General features: G+C 40.8%; 1 protein-coding gene across 1 annotated transcript in view; it reads right to left on the minus strand.

The window, feature by feature from the left end:
- Positions 1-16,974, minus strand: part of ezh1 (enhancer of zeste 1 polycomb repressive complex 2 subunit) — a 29,268-nt gene extending 12,294 nt beyond the window's left edge. Inside the window, exons 1-7 of the mRNA XM_052131624.1 lie at positions 16,697-16,974; positions 12,907-13,053; positions 6,442-6,567; positions 3,782-3,904; positions 3,153-3,270; positions 2,764-2,973; positions 1,297-1,396 (exon numbers count right to left, since the gene is read on the minus strand). Coding sequence (XP_051987584.1) covers positions 1,297-1,396; positions 2,764-2,973; positions 3,153-3,270; positions 3,782-3,904; positions 6,442-6,567; positions 12,907-13,044 — 815 coding nt within the window. The 5' untranslated portion in view covers positions 13,045-13,053; positions 16,697-16,974. The remainder of the gene's footprint in view (positions 1-1,296; positions 1,397-2,763; positions 2,974-3,152; positions 3,271-3,781; positions 3,905-6,441; positions 6,568-12,906; positions 13,054-16,696) is intronic.
- Between the last annotated feature and the right edge of the window lie 5,654 nt (positions 16,975-22,628).

Below are 22,628 nucleotides of genomic sequence, written 5' to 3' on the forward strand. Positions count from 1 at the left end.
AAACTATAAAACAAAATCCAACCAATAAGCGGAATAAACACACACACACAAAAAACATATAGATTCATCCACATAACTGTTTCAAAGGTGTGTTCCTCCACAAAACATGCTGCAGCCACTAGTGAAACCAGCACACACACACACAAAAAAAGAAAAAACAGGCCATTCAGTTCTTCAGGCAGTCAAACTCACTCATATGTCCTGCAAAAAATATTCAACAAAACCAACTCCAGCCAACAGGAGGCATAAGCACCCAAAACGAGCAGATTCATCCACAACTGTCCTTAAGAAATTATTCTACACAAAACAAACTCTAGCCGCAATGCAGAACCAGCACAAAAAGAAATGAAAAATGTGCTCAGTTTGCTCGAACAGTCAAGTGAATGTTCAGTGAGACAGGTCCACTAGGTGACAACATGAAAATCACCTAATGACTTACTCACTCCAATGTCTTTATGTAGGATAATGCTTGCTGTGGGCATGTAAATCCTCTAAGACCATCCTTAGTATCTATTCTCAGTTTGGCAGGAAACATCAGTGCAAAAGCGACCTTCCATTGAAGTAAGAGATTCTTGCATTCCTTGAATCGTTCATGTTTCAATATTGTCAAATTTGAATTGATGCTTTTCGCACGGCGTCACACGACTCTCGTACTTATTGCTCTCAGGTCATTTTTGGACACTAAAGCCACACACGTCATTGTTATTTATGAAAATACAAATCCAAAAGGCCTTTGTTTTTAAAGAAATATAGAAAATTTACTTAATAGCAAAACTTCATTTCAGAAAAATAAGTTTGTTAGTTTAGAAATGAAAAACCAATAGATATTTTGTTCAAAATAATTACAAAAAAGTATGAATATGTCCCAAGTTAATGTGATGAACTACACCTGTGGATACTCAGCAAGGAAAGTAAGGGGGAACTTAAAGTGAAGTGACTTCCACTAAATGCATCCATTAAAAATCACCTAAATACCAGTTGGCTGAAAGTTGTTACAAATTTGGCAAAGAGAAGCATAATTTGTTTGCGGATTCCACTTATATTCATATATTGTTATCGAATGCAATAAAAGTCAGAGATTTTTAAGTGCGATTTAATTGTCCAAAAGTGTCTTCGGTGTCACTGCATGTTGATATCTATTGCTTTTTAAATCTGTGTCACTACTAAAGAGATCCGTTGTTAGAGATGTTGTTGGATTGGCCAAGTGTTTAGTGCACATGCTCTAATTCCTCGCTTTAATGTCTTTATCAATACAATGTGTCAACAACAAAAAAAAATTTAAACAGAAGGCCCTACTTGTCCTTCAGCTCCTCCATGGTGCCTTTGTACGGAAAAATGGATGCTATAGCAGTGAAGATCTTGTCATGAGGAATCTTATTGGAGGAGAGCTCTCTTCCTAGTGATGGAAAAACAAGGGAGAGAATGTTGTAAAAATAGAATTGATCTGAATTTCACATTTAAACAAAAGTAGGCTAGTGCTTCTGTGAGTGAGTGTTTTCTCTGCTGTGGTGAAGTTGGGGTCAGGGTGTACTGTAACTGGATACTGGCCTAAAACAAACTGAATGAACAAACAGCTGTCACTAGGAACAGAGGTGACACACAGAGCAAACAATTGCACACACTGTGTGAACTCTGATCTATTTGTTGCAGTGTCCCTGCTCATATGGTGCTTTACATCTGATTGCATAATTAAAATTAAAATGATAAACCAATTATATTCTATATTCTGATTACATGAGCAGCGTTGCAGCTGATAAATGCACACCTGTAACCGAACATTCAATATTAATGCTTATTCATTAATTCTATTTTCTATATAAAGTTGTAACGTTGTTTGGCAACCACAAACAGCTTACAATTAGGCTTAAGTACTAATTTACATGACAGAAGAATTGTCAATTCTGTCTATTAATATGAATAAATGTAACAATTTATTGAACATTGGTAATTTATCTTATTGCTTTTCTTGCCATTTTATAAAAGTATTAAGCCACTTGAGATTGCATTACAATGTATAGGGTGTTCCTAACCATGGTAAAATCATGGTAATGCACTACCTAGATAGATTTAATGCTTTATTTTAAATGTACAGTCATCATAATTACTACAGTTCAGTCATGACAACTCTCAGAAAGATTTAGCATGCTAATGTGGGTATGACATTGAAAGGATATTAATATTAATGGACTTGATCTGCTACACTGCTACTGCACAATAAGTGAAACGCAAGACAGGCTGCATCAAGCATGTATGAAAACACTGCTGCACAAATAAGACATTAAAAATACTCCTCGTGTAGCAGATCTATACATTTGGAGGTGTGTGGAGGGGGGTTTCGGAAAAAAGAATCCAGCCAAGCTATAATCTACACTTAACAAGTTCACTGGCTCATATAGTCCTGGAGCGCATTAAGGCAAATGCTGCAGTGAAACTAGCTTGTCTGCAAACTGAGCAATTTAGGTTACACAACGAGATAGAAGCAAGATGATTGGCAACCTGATTACAAGTTAGAGGACCAATCAGCCTCCCCATGTGAGCCAACAGGCTTAATATGTCACATGTGAGCAAGCTGATTGGCTAACATACTGTATGACAAGTTCAAGACACTGTCAGCATGCGCCACATAGAGTTCCATGGCTGAATTTGGGTAATTTATTTTCATTATAACTTCATTATAACATGAGGGGAAATAAATTAAGAAAGAATGTTCATTTTTGGGTAATCCATCCCTTTAAAAAACATTCAGCACTCCTCAGAACTCACCTTCAGCACTGCTCCTCCTCTTCCTCTTAATTAAGCCCACTTTTAATTCCTCTGGCTCCTCTGTTGTGCTTTTCTTTGTCCCTCTCTTTTCCTCCTCCTTACTCTCTGGTCCCTCTTTGGGCTCATCCTCCTCCTCTTCCTCTGGGTCTGAGTACTGGCTCAGTGCCTCCACGAGCTCCTTAAAGATCTCGTCATTTATGAAGCCACCATCTGTTGTCAAATTATGAGACACCAAGTTACTGTACACCACACTACCTGTCTGAACATTTCCATGCATATCATATATTGATATTACAACAAGAACAGCATGTAAAGTATGCACAGTCCATTAGTGGATAGAGTTGAGTGGTTGAATAAAAGATGGTATTAGCTTTGAGATAGATGCTCACCTCTGTCTCCATGCACCCCATCATAGTTATCAATCAGCTCCTCCAGGAAAGCCTCATCCTGTTCCAACACCTCATCTCCCATATAGGGGATATTATGCAGAAATGTCTCATCTTCCACCTTAGAGAGACAAAAAGGGTGAACACAAAAGGAAAACAGAGAATTTAATTGGAGAGGGGTTGGATTTAGTTGATTTTTGAGTTTAAACAAAGACATATTTCTCTATACTGCATATGTTTATGGATGAGCAAGGTTCTTCTTAATGAGTGGTAAAGACACAATAATGCTGTTAACATCTGTATATGGGTTTGGGGACGAGGGTTTCGTGTATGTCTATATTTGTGCCTGTGAGCGAGTGTAGGCTTTTAAAGATGCACATCCTCCACTACCTGAGAGAATATTACAAAAACACATGCTTTGTGCTGTCATGTGAATGCACTGCTACAGGATGACCTACTTTAAAAATGACCAGTGTCATAAAATTAGACTTTTCTTCTCTTTTCATCTCTCTCTCTCTCTTTCTCTCCTTCTCTGTCTGTTTGGAGCATACACAGGCTCCTAGTGGTGATCACAATTTAGTGCTTTTTATGTGTGTAAATGTGTGTTCACACTTATTGTGCATATCCAGTACCATAAAGTTCTGCTGCAAAGGGGACCAGGAGTACATGAATGGTATCCCAGCAACAGTTGTCAAGGGACGCATGGCAGCTGACTGGATCGGAAAGGACGGAGAGCCAAACTCTACATTGCACAACTGTGATTGGACAAGAAAGGGAAGATAGGAAAACAGAGGACATGTCATTGTGTCAATCAAAACAAGAAGAGGAACCATAAAATTACTTTAAGTCTACATGTTAATAAGATAACCTGATTTGAATAAAAAAATATATAATTATATTAGTTTGCAGTTTTATATTGCATTTAAATTTTCCCACAAAGTTTACACACAGATAACTGCATCTGAATTAAAAATGAACAGTCATTAATAAATAGTATTTATTATCATATTTATTATGAAAATTAATTATCAGTAATGCAATTATTTTGTATTTATAAAACAATCTTCATAAGCTCATGAAAAATCCTTGCCCACAGGTAGAATTCCATGGATATGCAACTACATTTGTGACCAATATCATAATTCAACTAAACAAATAATATTTTATTTGGTGTTAAGGTATTGTTTTTCAATGTTGTTGGATACAGGACTCAGCTGTGCTGGTATGTTGAGCAGCTCAGTATTCCACAGAACACACTGCTCTGCTGTGCTCGCAGGCTGCTTTTATTGTGGATATCACAGGAGTTTTAGCTTTTAAGCACCGACTTGGCAATCATACAAACACATTTTTTGCAACAGAGCTATTTTATAAAGAGAAGAAAAATCCCACTTTGAAGCATTGTTTGCCAGTCTTCTGATAATATTTGCCCTGTCTAATAAATGAGAGGTTAACCGTGCCACAGTCAGCTCATTACTAACATCATAAGATTAACCCTTGTACGACCTATGGGGCTTTTTCGTTTGAGTTTTTTTGATAATTTTGTGTTAATGCCAACAGCATACATTTTGCCAAAGGTGTGTATTTTTGGGGGAATTTTGATATTTCAACCTCATTTATAATACATTGTGTACACAAAATAGTTACACTCAGGACCTTCAGGACAAAAATGTCTCCACTGAAACCCATTAAAACTGCAATATTTGATCCCAGTGCCATTAAAGCATAAAATTGTGAATTCTATGATATTATGCTTTAATTCCAGAGCCCCGGATTCAAAACAAATGTTTTAAATATTTTCACCAGATGGCACCATTTTTCTCATGTTTAGCCTATGGAGCAAAATACATGCTTTTTTCCTATTTTCTGTATTATAGATCACTGCAGCCCAATTGAATAAATGATGCAGCTAAAAGTGTGTGGGTGTGTGGGTATGGATGTCAAGAGTGTGTTGACATATCCCAGATTGTTAAACCCCCCCCCCCACCAAAAACAATGAAAATCCCCATAGCATTTAGTATATGGAAAATAATAAATATTTTGTTTTTCATAAAAATCTGGCATTTAAGGGGTTAAAGTCCTGAAAATTAATGAATATTTGGTAGTTATGATCAGGACTGATGTTGGTTAAAAAAATGTACTCATTGAAAGTGTAAAATAATATTAACATATAATATTATTTTGTCAAATATTTTTTGTCCTCTAAAGACCTAGTACATTTTTTAAATTGACGCACAAGGGTTATTTAACCTCTTGTCAGATAGAGTATGATAAAGTGGAATGCAGCTGATCTTGAGCTGGGGCTGGTTGCACCAGCTATACGTAAGTTACAACTTAGCCTAGTTGTGGCGTAAAGGGGCACTAAGTCACAATTTACGCACTACTAAATATTTGAGTGTTGCGCCATTTAACTTAGGTAGAACATAACCCTACGTATAAACTAAATATTAACGGAAGCTTCCGACCAGGACTAATGGATGGAATAAAAAAGCAGACTCACTTAATAAATTAAATAATCAATAATTTCAACATACAGTCTGATGTTGACATTTACACTCGTTTACATTTACAAGAGAGAAAAAACGTCTCTTCAGCATGAAACCGATCTAACGGTGCAGTTTTCAGGGTGTGTCGCCCAGTGTCTAGTTTCAACACATTCAAAATATATATATGATATTAAAATTAATAAATGTCTATTTTTCCAGTGAGTTGTATTAGTGTTTATTTATCACCCCTTATTTATTTTAGATACAGTCCCTATATATTGTTATTTACACAGGGCAGATATACTATTCATCAAATGTACTTTTATTACTTTTAGAATTAATGTTTAATTAACGTTTAATGGAGATGTAATTTATTACAGCTGACAGTTACGGGTTACAAGCTTTGAACATCAACCATAACAAGATAAAACTGACACTGACGGCTTTTTAACACTTCTGTGTACAGATTTAAAGGCTGTTTATTTGATCAATACAGTCATATTATGTGTGGTGCAACAAAATTAAGCACTGACTTAGCAAACTAACTAGAATTTATTAAGCATTAGTGTGAACTTTACTTCCTAACTTACGTGAGAACTTATGCACAGCTGGTGCAACACCCTGGTGTTTTGTTAGAGTAAATTAGTTTTGCAAAATTTAAGGCAAAAATTACTATGCATTGATTCATCTGATTAATCAGCCAGGGGGTAGTCTTGATCTGAATTAAGGCAGTCAATTCACAAAAAGGCATCATGCGTGACACCTGTCAGTGGTGGCCAGAGCCCAACCCCCAGTTGTGTCATTCTTGCCTTTTTGCTGGGCATAGAGCCACTTGGCTTGGACAGAGGGATGGACTGGATTCGGAGCTTAGACCATTCCTCATTCAGGAGTTCAGTCCTTCCTTCAATTTTACACCGATTAGACAGGAACAGAGCCTGTGTGAAATACACACAAACACTCAGTCTATAATAGTTATATGGAATATAAAGTTACATGCCATTAAAACAAAAAATAAAGGAAAGCAAATAATAGTGTTAAGTTCAAGATACACTCAAAAATATTTTCATTTTTCTCAAGTGAGAGAAAAAGTTCTCAATTACCGATATCATTATATAAATATGCTATTTGAAGTCAACCATGATTAATTATTAAATAACAGGGGATTATCGAGATCAAACAGTGAAGAAACTTGAGTAATATACGGTTAGTCATGTGATCTCAATGTGCGGCCATCAATATACTGTATGTAGAATAAAGTCTATAGTGTGCATAATTTTAAAGAACGTCTAGGTTATGTATGTAACCTCAGTTCCCTGATGGAAGGAACGAGACGATGTGTCGAAGAAGCGACACTTGGGGTCTCTCTTGAGCGCCGAATATGCCTCTAATCTATGAGAAAAGGCAAATGAGAAGTTGGCAGACAGTATTTGCATACCCCGCCCCCGGACATACGGGTATAAAGGCGAGGAAATACGTCAAGTTCATTCAGGATTTTTCTGAGGAGCCGGAGATTGTCTGGCCACTACAGTGGATCGGCTCAGCGACGTGGCCGGGAGGACACAACATCTCGTTCCCTCCATCAGGGAACAGAGTTTACATCTGTAACCTAGACGTTCCCCGTCTGTCGCTAACTTCGACGTTGTGTTGAAGAAGTGACACTAGGGGTCCAATTTAAATCACGCCATGTGCTGAGCAGTGTGTGTGTACTGCTGACACAGGAGCCACCTATGTTAGACTGCACGTACCCTTCCCCAATGCTCCAAAACAGTCTTTGGAATCCTTCTGGTTACCCTAAACAGGGGAAAAAGGCAACGCTTGCCAAGCCTGGCTGGGCCTCTTTTCTCTCTATTTCTCCGCATAGAGCCCTTACACGCATCGAGGGAAGGGGGTCTTACTCAGTTTCCTATTCTTTCAGGGGGAAAATACCCTGCGGAGACCACACCTGCCCTGAAGGGGAGGTAAGAGTGGCGAATATATCACATGGGTTTTGTAGGCGGCATGTGGAAATGGCGCAGTGGTAGATCCAGCCTCACTAGGAAGGGGGAGTTGCTACAACACAGCGACCGGAGGGCAGCTGGGACTGCCTAAGAGAGACGCGGGTCCACTCGTAAGGGGACCGTACTGCGGATAATACACACAGGGGGAGTCCAGGTAGGAGTCCTGCCCTGTGGAGCACCTATTCCAGTACAGGGTAGATTAAGTACCCGCAGTGGAAAGGGTTGGCGAGTTCCTCCGCTGAACTGCGGACCCACAAGGGCTAGGGAGGAATCATCCAGATATCCGAGGAGTGGGATCTCCTGGGAGAAAAAACACACAATATTACCTCGGACAAGGGCATGGGCGCTAGGCGCAAGCGATCCACCTGGTCAGTCGGTCAGCATGTTACCGAGATCTACAGGCTCGGCCCTGAGAAAACACGGGACAAAACTGACTCAACCCGGAGAGTGAGCTCGGACCCTCAAAGGGGAGGGGACACGGCCTGGGTGTGATAGGCCAATTAAATGGCGTCCACGACCCAGTGGGAAAGCCTCTGTTTGGAGACAGCGTTCCCTTTCCACTGTCCGCCAAAGCAGACAAAGAGCTACTCAGAACATCTAAAGCACTGCGTGCGGCAGAGGGGTTACCAAGATATCATGTTTGGGGGGGCATTTGGCTTGTTTGGGGGGGGGCAACATAAACAAATGAAAAAATCGGCGCAAAATTAAGCTATACTACACACAATCTGTTTTAGTGCATATCTTTTTCTAAGCCAGGAACCCAGAGATAGGCACAGGGCCCCTATTAGACTATACGGCTATCATCTGCTAGCGATGGAAAAATATGCACAAAACAATCCACTTTTAAATTGTAATTTATCATCAGATGCAGAGGCGTTTCCAGCATTGAAGGACATCCGGGGCTTATCCCAGACAATTTTATTTTCACACTAGCAACCACTTCCCTGTAGTCCAAAGCTGGTGAGAGGGTATTCTTTGAGTTTTGCTCTGGCTGGGCCTGTTTCTACAGTTCCTAAATCTTCCACTCTAGTACTATCCTCAACATCCTCTCTCCTCCCTGAATCATCTGTGATGCAAAAGAACAGATACAGCACATAACTTATTGCAAATCAGCTTCAAACAACTAATTCATCAAGTGCTACCTATGTCAAATTGTGGACCAATACCATTGAAGAAAATGTATTGGGAAGAGCAGATCAGTGGGATTGCCCTTAGATCTATCATGATTCTTGAATTTTCATGTACATTAACATAAAGTCATCACAAAAGAGTTATATTATAGTGAGTAAAGTGAGGTAAAAAAAATATTGAATATAAATAATTTATATTTTTTGACATAAATAGTCAAAATGATGTATAAGATCCTAAGTTAAAGCAAAACATGAATGACTTTAGTCTAAGTTCATTGACACACCATGGCATCGAACTGTATATAATTCTCATCATCTCTATGAGAATAATTCATCTGTCAAAATCCTTTCATTAGGATCATTGAGATAAACAATGTTTCACTTTTAACTTTCTCTAAAGTAAAGTGACTGATTAATTGTTACCAGTTTCCATGCCTGATTCTGGCACAGCTGCTGCTGCTGCTCCTCAGTCTGTTGCTCATCTTTGCTACACTCTACAAAACCATTTAATCAAATCAAAGTGTATATTTCCTACAAACTAATATCACAAAACAAGTCACACATACATTTTATGTTAATGCTTATTGGTTATCCTTAGCGAAAACAACACCTGATAAACAAGAAAAGTACACCTCGAAAGGGGCTTGAACCGCGGTCTCCGGCGTGAGAGGCGACTGCGTTAACTCGGAGCTACCAAGCTGCGTCAATCTAAACAAGGAGGTTAGAGGCTACAACTCTTGAGGTTTAGCCTACTGTGGGTGAAAGCCAGCTAGATGATGATCTTAAGACTTTAAGGACAAAAACAAATGTGAATTCTTACCCACTGACTTCTTTCGGAAAAATCCCCAAAGCCTCATTTGCTTAATTTTTGCTGTCTTTTCTGCTAATTGCCGTTAACTCGCCACTAAGTAACGTTAGTTGATGTCAACGACTGTGCAAGCTCCTCCTCTACCTGCTGCATATTCAACAGAGAGGAAGAAACGGAGTCGCCCATAGGCTACCGACAGCAAAGGAACTTATTCTATAGGCTAGATTATGCCTATGTCTATTTTTACAGGCTGTATGCAGTATGTGCAAAGCCAAAGCACAATGAAATAAGGCAACTTATGATTTCGGGGGTTTACATAGGCTTTTGTCCGGTTTCATATTTGTCAGTCAACTATTCAAAATACATTCGGGGCTACACTCAAAACATCGGCTGCCGCCGCCTCTGATCAGATGGACAGATTATTTCTCAAATTCTCAGGGGAGGTAGAGCTTATCCTAGGGGAGGCACTGCCTCCCCCAGCCTCCCCCTAGACATGCCCCTGGCGTGCGGTAGCATGCACGCACCGGACACAGCAACGAGGGGGCTGGGTCTGCCTCCCGGGGCAGCGCTTGCAGGTTCACTACCTGGTCTACCTTGGACATGTAGTCCGGTCGCAGTCTCAGGATCACATATGTGTCTGAAGTCAGTGCTGAAGCGGTCTCATATGCATCAACCCCAGTGGTGCGACTGCCGCGGAGGATGCCATATGACCCAGGAGTCTCTGGAAGAGTTTTAAAGGGACCGCTGTGTCTGGCCTGAAACTGTCGAGGCATCTCAGCACCGACTGCACACGCTCGTTGGTGAGGCATGCTGACATTGAGACTGAGTCTTAACCCATCCATAAACCGGGGCGAGATTGCTCTTTTCCCAGTTGACCTGAAGCCCCAGGTGGCTGAGGTGCCTGAGCACCTGGTCTCTGTGAGTGCATAGTAACTCTCGTGAGTGGGCCAGAATAAGCCAGTCGTCGAGGTAATTGAGTATGCGAATACCAGCTTCCCGGAGCGGGGCAAGAGCTGCCTCTGTGACTTTCGTGAAGACGCGAGGGGACAGAGATATGCGGAAGGGGAGGACTTTGTACTGATACGCCTGGCTGTCGAACGCAAACCGTAGAAAGGGTCGGTGTCGAGGCAGAATTGAGACATGGAAGTACGCGTCCTTCAGGTCTACCGCTCCGAAACAATCTAGATGCCGGACGCAAGTTAAGAAGTGTTTTTGTGTGAGCATTTTGAATGGGAGTTTGAGCAAAGGCCAGTTGAAAACTCACAAGTCCAAGATCGGTCAAATGAAATGAATTCAACAAAAGATTCTCCTCCCGGCCCTCCACCGGGGGACGGAGTGGTCTTACCAGCTCCGGAGCTAACATCTCGGGCTCTGGGTCGAACGTCTCAGGAGTGCCAGGGTGCCTTCCGGGTCCTCGAGGGGGTCCGTGAGATGGGGGTGTCTGCTTCCTGCGGGGTGCTCGACGCTGGGGCTGAGAGCTGGGCCCGGGTTGAGGTGGAGCAGGGTGCTTCTTAACCGCAGGAGGACGCCCTCGGTGAGCAGACGGGACATGGCCCATGGCGGCAGGCTTGCGGCGGGGCAGGATGTGAGAGATGGCCTCCGTCTGCTTCTTCACCGTGGAGAAATGCTGGGCAAGGTCCTCGATGGTGTCGCCAAAGAGGCCGAACTGGGAGAGAGGGGCGTTGAGAAAGCGAGCCTTGTCGGCATGTCCAGCGGCGCTGTAGGCTTTCGCGGTCAACGAGGATGTTATCTTACAGGCCTTGGAGGGGAGCACAGGGTGACCCCGCCAGGTGGTAGGGTTTCCGAGATACAGGTGGAGCGCAACAGCCCTATCCACCTGGGGAATCGCTGTGTACCCGTGGGCCGCTCCGCCGTCGAGGGTAGCGAGAGCGGAAGAGCGAGTGGCTTTGTTACGGTTGGAGAGGGGTGCTCTCCACGATGACGTCAGCTCATCATGCACCTCCGGGAAAAATGGGACCGGGGGGTGGGGGGAGGATGTGAGGGGCGCACAGACCCCAGGAACCAGTCATCCAACCGCGATGGCTGTGGGGAGGATTGAGGGTTCCAATCCAGCCCCACACTGCTGGCGGCCCGGGAAAGCATGTCGGTCATCTGCACATCAGCATCAGCCTGGGTGTGCTGGCCCGAAGGCGGCAGCCCAGGGGAGTCGTCAGCATCAGATGCCGCGCTCTCCGATGCAGCGGCGAGCTCACACACCTCAAGCTCCAGAGGATAGGCAGGACGCTGTTAACTCGAGCACGGACGGGAGTCAACGAGCGTGCTGGGGAGGTGGGTGGTCCGAGGGGGCGTACCCGGCAGAGCTGCACACGTTGCCATCCCAAGATCGCTACCATCGCCAGCCGCATCGTCCTCAATCCCGTGGGAAGAAGGAGCAATGCGGGGGGCGGCTGGAGTGGCACACTTTCTGTTGAAAGCAAGCCTCGGCTGCAACGTTGCCATGATCATGCCCTCGCCGTGAGAGCAGGAGCCATCCACAAACGTAGCCTTGGTGTGATCGCTGCCCAGACACACGAGACAACGCCTGTGGCCATCTGAAGCGGAGAGCACTCTACCGCATCCGGAACAACACAGGGGCAGAAGGGCATCTTTAAAAAGACGTGTCCGCAAAAGGACGTTCAACGCCGCGGTGTATAGCTCTTTTAGAGAAATATACTCTTTTATCAAGAAAATCACTCTTTTAAACAACTCTTTTAGAGTTTTTCAGCGCTGTCTAAGCACTCAGTCTGTTGTTACTGGTAAGCCACTTAGAGCGTGTTTCGGAAAAGTAACGCCCCTTACAATAACAGATTTCAGCTCCTGAAGCTTCCTGAGCAGCGCATTCCTGAGGTGGGCATTATGCAAATGTGTTACATAGTGACGTAGCTATGCCACGGAAGAAATGGCTGGACTGCACACCAGGCATTTCAGGCAGTTCAGGAGCAGTGTTTTCTGTGGGAGAGAGTAACTCCCTTTGGCAGGAACTTTGTGCTTTGAAACTTTGCAGACCGTTTACATACAAACAGCTATATTACACACTAAAGAAAAGGTAAAATTCCAAAAAGCATAATAGGGCCTCTTTAAAATATTGATAAAAATACTATTGATTTATTTTAGTTTAAAAGTTTAGCAATAGGCAAAAATCACTAAGAGCACATTTAAGATTAAAAATAAAAACTTAAATTTGATATTTTTGGATGCCAAAAAGCAGAACAAATGAGTGAAATTGATTTGATGAGAAAAGAGGGGGAGTTGCATTGAATAAGATGTAGTAAAAAAAGAAACAATCCAAATGAAAGAGAGAATCGAAAGTACAGACTGATAATGAAAAAGATATTCTACCTTAACTTCCTCAGCTTTACGAAAGCGTTTCAGCTGTCGTAACCTCATATACTCTGACTTGACTCTTTTCTTCCATTCCAGCAGACTGCGGGGGGGCTTTGATGTACAAGACCCTGGACCTGACACCTGGTCCATCATCAACCTCACCTGACAACAGCACATAGGAATAATTACTTATACCTATATATATATATATATATATATATATACACACACACACACGTAGATGTATACAGTGGCGGCAAAAGGTTTGGAATAATTTACAGATTTTGCTCTTATGGAAAGAAATTGTTACTTTTATTCACCAAAGTGACATTCAACTGATCATAATGTAAAGCCAGGACATTAATAACATGAAAAATGACTATTACAATTTAAATATAAAAAATGATGTTCAGAACTTCTTAAACTACTACAGTTTTGCAGATCCTTGGCATTCTAGCTGTCAGTTTTTCCAGATACTCAAGTGACATTTCACCCCACACTTCCTGTAGCACTTGCCATAAATGTGGCTGTCTTGTCTACAGTCTAGCTGATCCCACAAAACTTCAATGGGGTTAAGATCCATAACACTCTTTTCCAATTATCTGTTGTCCAATGTCTGTGCTTCTTTCCCCACTCTACCTTTTTCTTTTTGTTTTCTGTTTCAAAAGTGTCTTTTCTTTGTAATTCTTCCCATAAGGCCTGCACCCGTGAGTCTTCTCTTTAATGTTGTACATGAAACTGGTGTTGAGTGGGAAGAATTCAATGAAGCTGTCAGCTGAGGACATGTGAGGCGTCTATTTCTCAAACTAGAGACTCTGATGCATCCTCTTGTTCAGTTGTTCATCTGGCCTTCCACATCTCTTTCTGTCCAAGTTAGAGTCAGTTGTCCTTTGTCTTTGAAGACTGTAGTGTACACCTTTGTATGAAATCTTCAGTTTGTTGGCAATTTCAAGCATTGTACAGCCTTCATTCCTCAAAACAATGATTGACTGACGAGTTTCTAGAGAAAGCTGTTTCTTTTTTGCCATTTTTGTCCTAATATTGACCTTAAAACATGCCAGTCTATTGCATACTGTGTCAACTCAAAAACAAACACAAAGACAATGTTAATTTTCATTTAATGAACTAAATAGCTTTCAGCTGTGTTTGATATAATGACAAGTGATATTCTAGAACAGGATTATAAATGTAGCATGATTACTCAAGGATAAGGTGTTGGAGTGATGGCTGCTGGAAATGAGGTCTAGATTTGATCAAAAATGACTTTTTTCAAATAGTGATGGTGCTGTATTTTACATCAGTAATGTCCTGACAATACTTTGTGATCAGCTGAATGCCACTTTGGTGAATTAAAGCACCAATTTCATTCCGAAACAGCAAAATCTGTACATTATTCCAAACTAGTGTACATATACATAGTACTGTATATAAACTTATATGAGGATAAATTAAGAGGAACAAAACTGTTCATTGTTGAGGGAAGTGTGGGACAAGTTCACTTGGGTAGTTGACAAGACATTTCAAGCAGTAACAGTGTCTTGCAGTGTGACTTGAAATACTCCATCTAAAACAATTTTAAATACATTTTTCTATGTACATTTATAAGTTTATTCTTCTAATTCATTATACTTCATAAAAAATACATTTGTGTCACTGCACCGGTGACCTGAAAGGTTTAGTTCGCCCAAAAATGAAAATTCTCTCATAATTTACTCACCCACAAGCTGTCCCATGTTTGTATGACTTTCTTTCTTTGGCAGAACACCGATAAAGATTTTTAAAACAATATTTCAGCTCTGTATGTCCATTGAATTCAAGTGAATCATGACCAGAACTTTGAAAGTTCAAAAAGCACATAAAGGCAGCATAACAGTAATCAATAAGACTCCAGTGGTTAAATCCATGTCTTCAGAATCGATATGATAGGTTTGGGTGAGAAACAGATCAACATGTAAGTCCTTTTTTATTATAAACTGACCTCCCTGCCTAGTAGTTGGCTATTTGCCAAAGAATGTAATTCACCAAAAACAAAAGAAGAGTGGGAGAGTGAAAATGGAGATTTACAGTATAAAATTACTTAAATATTTATATGTTTCTCTCTCACACCTATACTATTGCTTCTGAAGATATGGATTTAACCACTAGAGTATTATCAATTACTTCTATGCTGTCTTTGGGCTTTTTGGAACTTAAAAGTTTTGACCACCATTCACTTGCATTGTATGGACCTACAGAGCAGAAATATTGTTCTAAAAATCTTCATTTGTGTTCTGCAGAAGAAAGAAAGTCATACACATCTGGGATGGCATGAGCTGAGTAAATGATGAGAGAATTTTCATTTTTGTGTGAACTATTCCTTTAAACCTAAAAATATACACTTTACCATATACATTCTTATTATTTTAACCTAAAATATTGATGTCTTGCATGTGCATGTTATTTGTCAGTTGCACATCACATATTGTACTGGTGGGCAAATTTCAAAAGTGAAAATTAAATAATTGTGGTTTATCAATTTAATGATCAAAGGCAAAAAAAAAAAAAATGGTGCATAAAATCTGTTAACATAATTAGGTCTTTTCCAGGAAACATAATAGGCTAGAAAGAACATCATTCAAGAAGGGTTCCCGTAAAGTGACTCATTCTCTTTCTGACACACACACACACACACACACACACACACACACACACACACACACACACACACACACACGTTGTGTTTCCATGTTTTATGGGGACTTTCCATAGACATAATGGTTTTTATACTGTACAAACTTTATATTCTATCCCCTAAACCTAACCCTACCCCTAAACCTAACCCTCACAGAAAACTTTCTGCATTTTTACATTTTCAAAAAACATAATTTAGTATGATTTATAAGCTGTTTTCCTCATGGGGACCGACAAAATGTCCCCACAAGGTCAAAAATGTCGGGTTTTACTATCCTTATGGGGACATTTGGTCCCCACAAAGTGATAAATACACGCTCACACACACACACACACACACACACACACACACACACACACACACAGAGAGAGAGAGAGAGAGAGAGAGAGAGAGCGAGACAGACACGAACACACACGAACACATCTAGGGACCTAGCATGACTCAAACTTTATCATTCACTAGTGTTGACGCCAAATAGGAATGACCGCCCCCTGCAGTTCGCAAAACAGAATTAACATTCCGCATTATCACGCCATTCAAAGGTCTCTTCGTGCAGTATTTCAGATCAATAAATAAAATGTCAAGACACGCTTAATATAAATCTACTTTTTTTAAAATGACAAGTAACGAAAACGTTGGCTGTACAGGAGTAAAACATGTATGCCAAGCACATACAAGTGCCACTGCTCGGAAAAACACGGGTTCCTCTCGCGCACACGTACCCTGGAAGTGGGCGTGTCCCTACCATGAGCCCATTTCACTACGGTGAGGTTAAGTGCGTAGTAGCCTTTTCTCCATTTCATAACCCTCCAATGCAGTTCTCTCGAACTTCCGAGAAACTATTACTATATATATGTTATTCTATATGGAAGAAAAGCGTAAAGCTTAAAAAATCGCTTACAACAACCAATGGAAACACGGGCACGAACGAAGGCGTTTATATTGAGGGACGCCAGTAAAACAACACGTTGAAAATCCTTGCACAAGATGCCATTCACAGACACCGTGAAGCAAACTGTAAAACGATTCACACCGAGACGATATAAACATGTCGTGTGCACATCAACATCCACATGCTCGCTCTCGCACATGTTGGATAATGATACTGATAATCGCTGTCGCAGTTAGAAATACCTTAAGAGTCCCTCCTTCCTTTAAATCCTAAGTGCGCAGCAAAGATCTCCGCGTGCTCAAAACGTCGTGTAGTGAAAAACGCCGTCCAGGCTACCCAGACAGTGCAGATGCCAGCATGTTTGTGTTGACGAGGGCAGGGGATGCAAGGATTCCTCGGTCGTCCATAAGCATGTCGAGGTTGTAGTTGTACAGTTAAGAGCTGCGCACTTGGTTGGCACGGTCAAAGCGGAGGGTGACGTCTTTATTATGAACATACTCCAGCTCTCTCCGGCTGGACCACAGGCTAGTGTAGGAGTGTGCTGAGAAACAAAACAATAATGCAACTAATTATCTAAATAATTAATAGCCTTTGCAAACATTGCTTAACTCTAAAATGTTATAAACATGATATAAACATGGTAATAAAACGAAATAACAAATATGATATAATAATAATTATAATATTAAAAAAATAATACATATTGATGATGATGATAATAATAAGCTAACAATAATAATTATTATTACTCATTGTTATTAATATGGTTTTTATTATGCTTAATATGTAGACAAAAAAACAAGTATTATAAATGTTAAAAGTGCAGACAGGAATGTGATGCAGCTGACAAGAGCCCTTCTAATTATTCTCAAATTCAGGGCCACCGCTGGCCAAATTGATGCCCTAGCATAGTTCCGGGGGAGGGGGAGGAGGGGGGGGGGTCCTTGAATAATGTATAACGTGCAAGTAAGGGCAGCCAGTGGACTTTCTGTTGCCCTACTTGGGTAAGATGGTGCCCCCTAGGGAGTTGGTGCCTTACTGCTTATAGAGAGCGGCGGTACTGGTCAAATTGTTTAGTAGTAGCTGAAACTGTGTACTTTAAAGAAAGATTCGTAATCATATTTATAGACAAAATATATAAACGGGGGGGTGGGGGTGGGCTTGAGAACCCAACGGATATTGTTTTTGGACTGCTCCCTCCCTGGATATCCACAGCGCACAGCATTTGCTGTTCCCTTATGATTTAGTTCACTCTAAATCACATATGGGAAATTCCTTTTACAACAACCTAGTTGAAACCCTTCTATAATAATGGCAATACTAAGATTGGCTATGGTGTTTTCTTCCTGGAGGTTCATAATGAAATGTGCGCCCTGTTCAGCTTGCGCGCACAGTGATTCCACTCTCCTCGCTAAAGTGGACCATGAGAAAGACAAAGATTATGACCAACTACCCCCTGTGAAAGAGGCGGTATTGGCACACCTCTGCCCAGCAAGTAGCAGGGCATGGAAATCACGCCCCATTCATCCTTCCAAGCCATGTTGCCTAACGTCCGCACTGCCTAGAAAAGCATACTCGGCAGCGGGCCAAGCTAGTTCAGCATTCCACACAATGGCGGTGCTCCAAGTTTCCAAGCTAAGCTCCTCAAGCAAATGGACAAGCTCAGGAATGGTTAGCATCAATAGATCTAACGGATGCATACTTCATGCACCATGTGCGTATCAATTCAATGTCCATCCTTTCGGTCTGTCTCTGGCTCCTTGCACGTTCACGAAATGTATTGATGCAGCAAGTGCCCCATTAAAAATGAACGGTGTGCTTGTTTTGAATTACCTCGACAATTGGTTATTACTAGCCCAATCAGAGGCACTACTGAGCAAACTGTTTTGCCACCTGAAAAATCTGGGTCTGAATGTCAACTGGGCAAAAGCACATTTTTCCTCAGCCAGGAAATCTCCTTTTTAGGAGTTTGTCTCAACTCCGTGAGCATGCGTGCGCACCTCACAAACAAGCGCGTACAAACCATTCTTCAGGGTCTGTCTCAAGTTCAAACTGGGGAAAACATTACCTCTGAAGTCATTTCAGAGAATGCTGTGTTTTATGATGGCAGCATCCGCTGTCATACTATTAGGTCTGTTACACATGAGACCTCTCCAGAACTGGCTCAAGAGGCACGTTCCACATGCGCATCGAGGTGACTCGCCGCTGTCTGGCTGCTCTAGCACGATGGATAGCGCCGGCCTTCTACCAACAGGGTGTTATGCTGGGTCAAATTTTCAGAAGAAAATGTATGACCACAGATGCATCCAACATAAGTTCGGGCATTGTGTGCGATGGACGCCCGACTTTCGGCACCTGGACAGGTGCAAAACTGGTGTGACACATCAACCGCTTAGAGCTACTGGCTGTCTTTCTAGCTTTGAGAGCTTTTCATTCTGACATTGTGAATCACCACATTCTGATTCGTTTGGACAACACAACAGTAGTGGCATACCTAAGGCGTATATTGTGGGACGTGTTGGCCCACAAATGGCCTGCGAAACACAAGTATGCATTTCCCCCGATGTGCCTCCTTCATTCTGTCATCAGCAAAGTCTGAGTGGACATGGAAACAGTTCAGTTAATTGCACTAAAATGGCCCAATCAGTCCTGATTTTCTTAGATGGTAGAAATACTGGACGGGCCTCCATGAGAAATACCGCTAAGAAGAGACCTTCTCTCTCAAACACAAGGCACAATTTGGCGTCTCCAGACACATATAGCCTCTGAACGGAGCACGCTAGACGTGCCAGAACTGATGCGTTCACTCATGAACACCATTTCAAAGGCCAGAGCCTAAATTGTATTTGTTATGCCCTGTAATTTGTTATTTACTACATGCATAAATTGAGCATACATGCCAGTTCAAACTGTCTGATCAGCACTTTGTACGCTATGGAGGATGCACAAAAGGAATGTCTGTCTTCAAGCAAAGACTTTCTCACTGGATCGTCGATGCAGTTGCTCTGGCTTGCATAACTGGTGTCAAAGCACACTCAACTAGAGGCATTGCCTCCTCATGGGCATGGATGAATGGTGTGTACTTATAGGACATATGTTTTGCAGCAGGATAGTCCTCTCAAAACACATTCAGAAGGTTTTACAACCTAGAAGTAACGTCTCTCTCTTCACAAGTCCTCTCTGTTTAGAGCACTTGCTATCCTTTGACCAACTATATATACTTATGCTCCTCCCTTTTAGGATGAGCTCCCCATCTTTCACAACCACCTGCATTAGGCCATTGTAATTTACCATAAGTCACTAGCAATTACAGTATGCTGCAAAAGTTGTAAGCACTTAAGATGTTTCACAAAAACATTTGTCTTAAGATGGTTATTTATATCTTCAGCTTCAGTGTGCCAATAGGAAAAAGACATTTTAGACTCCCAAACAATACTTTTGCAAATAGAAATTATTAGAATAGAAGAACAGGGCACTCTGTAAGAGATGGCATTGCCCCCATCCCCTAAGACAAAGGGAATGAGACATTGCGAATGCTAGCCACACTACAAGACTCAGAGTTCTTGAGGTACGAGTGATTCGCTCCTTGTTCTCAGTCAGAAATTCTGAGGAAATGGTGTTTGTGCACCTGTTTTTATAGCGGACAGTTTCAGCCAAAACAGGTGTGGCTCAAACACCATAGCCAATGTTAGAATATTGGCATTATTGTAGATAGGTTTCCCTTTATACGTTAATAATTACAGTGTCTCGTTCCCTTCGTCTCAGGGAACCGAGGTTATGTACATAACCAAAACATTCCCTAAGATGGCTAAGATGGCTTATTTTCATTGTGTTGTGGCTTTTCTGTTGTGTTGTTGCTTAATGTTGTTGTGTTTCTTTTCGGTTGTGTTGTGGCTTTTTTGTTGTGTTGTTGCTTATGTCTTTTATGTAGTGACTTTTCTATTGAGTTGTGTCTTATTTCTGAAGTGTTGCGGCTTATTTCCATTGTGTTGTGGCTTATTTCCGTTTTATTGTGGCTTTTCTGTTGTGTCATGGTTTATTTCTGTTGTGTAGTGGCTTTTCCGTTGTGTTGTATCTTATTTAGGTTGTGTTGTGGTTTATTTCCATTGAGTTGTGGCTTTCTTTTGTGTTGTGGCTTAATGTTGTTGTGACTTGGCTTATTTCCATTGTTTTGTGGCTTATTTCCATTGTGTTGTGGCTTATTTACATTGAGTTGTGCCTTTTCTGTTGTGTTGTGGCTTTTTTCTGTTGTGTTGTAGCTTTTCTGTTGATGGCCAGAAGTTAAATAATGTACAAGAAGTGCAATTTTTAAGGGTTATCTTGGAATCAACTCTTTTTTTTAAAAAAACATATAAAAAAAAATGTGTAATACATTGAAATATAATATAGCAACTGTCACGATTCCCTTGTTGTCTGCCCTGTGTTTCACTAGTCTTTGTCACAAACTCCAATTCCCATGATTCCCGGCCTTCATCACTGCCAGCCCTGTGTCATTTTTCTCACCTGATTGTCGTTTGTCATCATCATGTCTCCTGTGTATTTAAACCCTGCTGTTTCTCCATTCCCTGGAGAAATCCCTGGATTCCCCAGCCTGTTTACTCTTTTGATGTTTTCCGTGTTTTGGTTTTGTTTTCCCACCGTGGATGTTTCATTTGTTCCTGTCTTGTTTGTTGTTGTTTTTTTTTTCATCTTTCAATAAAAGAACCGCATTTAGATCCCCACTCCTCGTCTTCCTTCGTCTGCCATCATAACAGCAACGTTTATACATATTAGAAACTCTCTTACTTACGAGGCATCATGGGTTTAATTGAATGCAATGATATTTTCTCATATTACATTTCTTGTTGGTCGCAAGCAAACAAGATAACTTTAAAGCCCATTATATCACTTTATAAACAGACTATAAAAGTATTAGATAGGAGATCTTTGCTGTATCAGCATTGCGGTATATTAAATAAATGCAGGTTATTAAGCTTTGAAAATTTAATTGTTTATTCAAATGTAAAGTTTGTTTTTAATATAGTAAATAACATTCCTCCTCCCCCTTTTAAAAGATTGGTTCATCTTTGCTCAGAACAGTTGATAAGGGTTTCTAGATCTACTGCATGGAGAGATTGCAGAATTCCTAAAAGAAAGTCAGAATTTGCGCAATCTGCCTTTTCATACAAGGCAATTAAAGAATGGAATAAGTTACATGATGATCTTAAATTTTGTGTAGATTTTTATACGTTCTCCAGAAATGTAAAAAATGGGCTTTTAGGACTTCAAAATGGTCATCATGAATTTTGTATGATCTTAGTATTTTACTGTTAATATATATGTGTGTATGTATGTACATATATTTTCATGTTTTTTATTTATAGTATTTTATTTACCTGCCCAGGGACTGCAGATGGAAATTAGCTAGTAGCTAAATCTGGTGCAAAGCATCTCTTCTCTTGTGAGAGTAATGTTTTTTGTGCATGGTCCCTGACAAATAAATGAACACAATTTAAAAATTACATTAATTTCCATTATGAAATGGATTTTCAATTTTGTTGTGGCTTATTTCCATTGTGTTGTGTCTTTTCCACTTTTCTGTTGTGTTGTGTTTTTTCTGTTGTGTCTTTTCCACTTTTCTGTTGTGTTGTGGCTTAATGTTGTTTTGTCATGGATTATTTCCATTGTGGCTTATTTCCGTTATATTATGGCTTTGCTGTTGTGTTGTAGCTTTTCTGTTGTGTTGTGGCTTTTCTGTTGTGTTGTAGCTTTTCTGTTGTGTTGTAGCTTTTCTGTTGTGTTGTGACATTTCTGTTGTGTTGTAGCTTTTCTGTTGTGTTGTGACTTATTTCTGTTGCATTGTGACTTTTCTGTTGTGTTGTGGCTTTTCTGTTGTGTTGTAGCTTTTCTGTTGTGTTGTGAATTTTCTGTTGTGTTGTGGCCTTTCTGTTGTGTTGAAGCTTTTCTGTTGTGTTGTGAATTTTCTGTTGTGTTGTGGCTTTTCTGTTGTGTTGTAGCTTTTCTGTTGTGTTGTGAATTTTCTGTTGTGTTGAAGCTTTTCTGTTGTGTTGTGACTTATTTCTGTTGCATTGTGACTTTTCTGTTGTGTTGTAGCTTTTCTGTTGTGTTGTGAATTTTCTGTTGTGTTGAAGCTTTTCTGTTGTGTTGTGACATATTTCTGTTGCATTGTGACTT

Source organism: Xyrauchen texanus, chromosome 8 (assembly GCF_025860055.1).
Source record: "Xyrauchen texanus isolate HMW12.3.18 chromosome 8, RBS_HiC_50CHRs, whole genome shotgun sequence".
Classification (NCBI taxonomy): domain Eukaryota; kingdom Metazoa; phylum Chordata; class Actinopteri; order Cypriniformes; family Catostomidae; genus Xyrauchen; species Xyrauchen texanus.